The sequence below is a fragment of the Triticum aestivum genome, chromosome 7A (assembly GCF_018294505.1).
Source record: "Triticum aestivum cultivar Chinese Spring chromosome 7A, IWGSC CS RefSeq v2.1, whole genome shotgun sequence".
NCBI classification, from domain to species: domain Eukaryota; kingdom Viridiplantae; phylum Streptophyta; class Magnoliopsida; order Poales; family Poaceae; genus Triticum; species Triticum aestivum.
The window spans coordinates 52788532-52793148 of NC_057812.1; the positions used below are offsets into that span (position 1 = coordinate 52788532).

At 49.1% G+C, this 4617-nt stretch overlaps 1 protein-coding gene across 1 annotated transcript; it reads left to right on the forward strand.

Moving 5' to 3' along the window:
• The first annotated feature begins 2549 nt into the window (after positions 1–2549).
• On the forward strand, positions 2550–4369 carry LOC123146871 (4-hydroxyphenylacetaldehyde oxime monooxygenase). The gene is made up of 3 exons (XM_044566142.1): positions 2550–3035; positions 3204–3650; positions 3746–4369. Exons 1-3 carry the CDS (start codon positions 2550–2552, stop codon positions 4364–4366), a joined length of 1554 nt encoding a protein of 517 aa, XP_044422077.1. The 3' UTR covers positions 4367–4369.
• Positions 4370–4617: the final 248 nt, after the last annotated feature.

The following is a 4617-nucleotide window of genomic DNA, read 5'->3' on the forward strand; positions in this document are numbered from 1 at the left end:
CATCTCTTCTAACCAACGACCAGTGTCGTTGGTAGAAGAGGGCAGGAAGCCTGTCGGGTCCTTGCGCTTTTGTCGGTCCCATCTGAAAGAGAGCAACTTCAGTTTCCTCATCTGAAATATGGGATGTTAGTTTAATGTTCATATCATCAGAGAACACCTGATCTATGTTCTTCAACAAAGCATGGGCATCGATAGACCCTTCCGATGTGAAAAGTTTCTCATAAAACCGTACTGCCACTTCTCTCATCTCCTCATCATCGGTGCACTTCGTCCCATCATCCCTCCGTAATGCCCTGGTCATATTCTTCCTCTTACGGTGGGATTCCTAGTTCTGAAAATACTTTGTATTTTGATCTCCAGCTCATAACCAGTCTACCTTTGATCTCTCTCTGTATAGCAGCTCTTCCCTTGCACAAATCTCTTTCAGCTGCGCCTCGATCTCCCGGAACTCTAGTGAGGGTTCCTTCCATTAGTACATCAACTCTAGTGAGGCCATTGACTATCATCACTGCCGCGGACAGTGGCCACGAGGCCCTCAAAGCGCAAAGCTATTGCTGGTGAAATGCTGGACCATTGACTATCATCACTGCCGCGGACAGTGGCCACTAGACCCGGATCGGCGGCCACGAGGGCAAAGCTCGAGAGGCTTGGCCTCTGCATCAATTTCCCCGCACGTTGCAGGTTCGCAAGAAACGCCCTGATTCTGCGGTACTTGACTACTGATTTGGATTTGTGCAGGAAACACCTTTGTTTTTATCTTTGAGTAATGCGATCAACAGAAAACTCTTGTATGTTTCCTTTTTTTTTTTGCATGGTGAAAACTCTTGTATGTGGCTGGCGTGAGTTGCGTCCTTCCCCGAACCTACTACCTACCTACTCATGGACTAATTTGGCATGGATTATGGGTTTAGTATCAGGCCATTTTAGCTGCGCTGCAGTCTCGAGTGACCGAATTATGTACACCAATTATGTTGACTTGTGAGTTTGTCACTGGCAGAATGCAATCGGTACGTCGACCAGCCGTATAGAAGGCTAAAGACTTTCAAGTTTCAATTCCTTGTGTTTGACGTGCCGTGTAGGACGTCTTCAAACGTGCCTTTTATATTGAGTAATAACCATGTGATGAGTACTCCCCACGTCTTCTTGGTTCCTCAGTGCTCAACATATTTGAGTATATATTTTATTTTGTGCGAAAAGGATCCGGATCTATTATAAAAATTCATATGAAGTACAAAGCACATCAACATAATAAAAATTACATCAAAATCCTTAGACCATCATATGACCCCTGCTGCCATCAGAACGAGCAGTTATCTCCACTACCTTGCTCTCGAAATAGGCTCTTGTCCCGCTTTATAGATAAATTACTGGAGCCGGCTCCATCTTATTGATGACATATGTGAAGTCTCCGTACACGTGCCCCCAAAGATCAGCGTCCGGAGCCGCAGTGGTTGCCTTTGAACCCATGAAAGGATCTACAACTCCTGACACCATATCTCGTTCTTGCGCACGTACGATGAACCTCGCCATCAAGGAGATGGCAGGAGGCTACGCCGGAGCTTCGCTGACTACGTCCAGACGGACAATCTCGTGGAGGATCGAAGCCCGGAAGACAAACTCAAGAAGAAACACCGCCATCGGCCCAAGTGCCGCACCTGCGAGAACTAAAAAATTCTAACCTAAACTACTAGCCAGAGAGGAGGCACCCGGATACCCCTTCTGGCCACCGGCCGCCGGAGCGGCATGCATAGTGGATGCGAATTCACAGGCTCATCGATGAAGCCTGGAAGAGAGAGTTTGCCCTAGCGACTGAGGGGAAGGGGGTGAAATGTTGGGAAAAGAGTGAGGCACGAATGAAGGTGGCCGGTCGACTCCATCCAACATACTTGGTATATAACTTACACAACACATACATGAGCTAGCAGAAGTAGTTAGCTCATTTGCTAATTCACACGAGTTATGTTGAGCTAGTGGGTTTGTGAGGGGCGCTCGTGGATTTCTATTAGAGAAACCGCCCAAAGTTCGTTTCCACAAAGTGTACACAGATACTTTCAAACAGCAAAATGGATCTAAAGTAAGTATCATGCGCAGAGGAGACAAATCAGACATACCCATTAGTACATATATTTTTCTTTCCAAAGGAGCACCAAGCAGTTGTAACAACCATCAAGTTCAGGAAGGGCTGACTTCGCAGCCATAGGGTAGTACCAACCATAGAGTAGTACTTAGCTTAGCAGCCGGAGAAGAATTGACTGTTTCAAGTCGTTGTGATGCAAAGTCGTCTCATCTTCTCCTTCAAATACTCATCAACTAAACTTGGGATAGCTGACCACATGTGGCAATGCAAAGTCTCTTCTTCGTTTTGTCCCTTTGCACAGCATATTTGGTACTTCCTCTGTTCATTTTTATAAAACATTTTAGACTATTCAGACAGTGCCCAAAACAATTCAAAACTAGTTGTCTAAAACGTCCTATAAAAAACGAACGGAGGGAGTAAAGTTCGCACGTACACCAGCTAGCTGAAGTAGTCAGTTCTCACCAAACAGAAAATGGCGACCCCACTCACCTCGCTACTCCTCTCCCTACCCCAACAATGGCAGCCCGTCCTCTTGGCACTTCTCTCCATCCTTTCCCTCCTGCTGTGGAGAAGGAGCTCGTCCAGGAAACGGCTCAAGCTGCCACCAGGCCCTGCGAGGGTGCCCCTCCTGGGCAACCTGCACCAGCTTGGCCCCATGCCGCACCGGACCCTGCGAGACCTGGCGCGGGTCCACGGGCCGGTGATGCAGCTGCAGCTCGGCAAGGCGCCGACGGTGGTGCTGTCGTCGGCGGAGGCGGCATGGGAGGCGCTCAAGGCTCATGACCTCGACTGCTGCACGCGGCCCGTGACTGCGGGGACGAAGCGGCTGACCTACGATCTCAAGAACGTGGCGTTCGCACCCTACGGCACGTACTGGCGGAAGGTGCGCAAGCTTCTCACGGTCGAGCTTCTCAGCACGCGCCGTGTCAAGGCGGCTTGGTACGCACGCCATGAGCAGGTATGCCGTATGCCTAGTCATGGTGCACCGAAAATGTATACCTTTTTCCCTTCATTGACTCGATCAAGATGATACAACCACGTAGAGTTTACATCCGATATCGGCAGTCAAACGAGCACAGTCTGTCTAGCTAGTTACTTAAATGTTGTATATTGTATTCATGATTAGGTGGAGAAACTGATGAGCACGCTGAGCCATGCAGAAGCAAAGCCAGTGGCGCTGGACGAGCACATCTTGAGCCTCTCCGACGGTATCATCGGCACGGTAGCGTTCGGCAACATCTATGGCAGTGATAAGTTCTCCCAGAATAACAGTTTTCAGGCCGCACTCGACGATGTTATGGAGATGCTATCCAGCTCCGGCTCCTCCGCGGAGGACTTGCTCCCCGGAGTCGTTGGCCGCCTTGTTGACCGCCTTACCGGATTCGTAGCCCGCCGCGAGCGAATATTCACACAGTTAGACGCCTTCTTTGAGATGGTCATCCAGCATCACCTGGACCCTAAGCGTGTGCTGCCTCAGAATGGCGGTGACCTCATTGACGTCCTCATCGACCTCTGGAAGAAACCACGTGACACATTTAGCTTCACCAAGGACCACGTCAAGGCCGTAATCTTTGTAAGTCATAATAATTCAACACTTACAGCCCATGCATAGATTCTTAAGAAAAGAAATCAAAGCTGGTAATAACATTAATCATTGATTATGTGCAGTCGACGTTCGTTGCTGGCATTGACACTAGTGCAGCAACGATTATGTGGGCGATGTCGGAGCTGGTCCGGAAGCCGCGCGTGCTCAAGAAGGTGCAGGACCATATTAGGGCCTTGGTGGGAGGCAACAAGAGAGTGAAACCAGAAGACATGCCCAAACTCAGCTACCTCAGGATGGTGGTGAAGGAGACCTTGCGGTTGCACCCGGCAGCACCGCTTCTACTGCCAAGGGAGACCATGCGAGACATCAAGATCGGTGGGTATGACGTGCCGGCCAAGACACGGATCTATGTGAATGCATTGGCGATCGGCAGAGACCCGATAAGTTGGTCTAATGACCCAGATGAGTTCAACCCTGATAGGTTTGAAGTAAATGACATAGACTTCAAAGGTGAGCATCCAGAGCTGATGCCGTTTGGCGCGGGGCGGCGGATATGCCCAGGCATCTCCATGGCCATGGCCACCATCGAGTTTACGCTTGCCAATCTGCTCTTCAGTTTTGAGTGGGCGCTCCCAGAGGGGACGACAACGGATGATGTGAACATGGAGGAAGAAGGAAGGCTCATCTTGCACCGAAAGGAGCCACTCGTACTCGTTCCCACCGCATACCACCTCGACCTTTAATAGAGTGCCACCACCATGCCATATGCGACCTAATAAAGATGGAAACATCCTGGACTAGTGTCTCACTAAAATGCCGTATGCACAAGTTGGCCAATTTTCTTATTTCGTGTAAAAGTGGGAGTAAAGTGGGCCTTTTTCGTTATCTTATAAAAACTGAATTTACTCGCATATATTTACTGCCGCCAAATCTACAATAACACCTAGATATATTGTTTTGTCGCTTGAATTACTCTGAATGTTCTGAAACCAAA

Excerpts from the sequence above, each read along its gene's own strand:
- LOC123146871 (XM_044566142.1), top strand. The coding sequence starts at position 2,550 with ATGGCGACCCCACTCACCTCGCTACTCCTCTCCCTACCCCAACAATGG. Across the intron at positions 3,036-3,203 it reads GGTACGCACGCCATGAGCAG|GTGGAGAAACTGATGAGCAC; the intron begins GTATGCCGTATG and ends ATTCATGATTAG. Across the intron at positions 3,651-3,745 it reads ACGTCAAGGCCGTAATCTTT|TCGACGTTCGTTGCTGGCAT; the intron begins GTAAGTCATAAT and ends GATTATGTGCAG.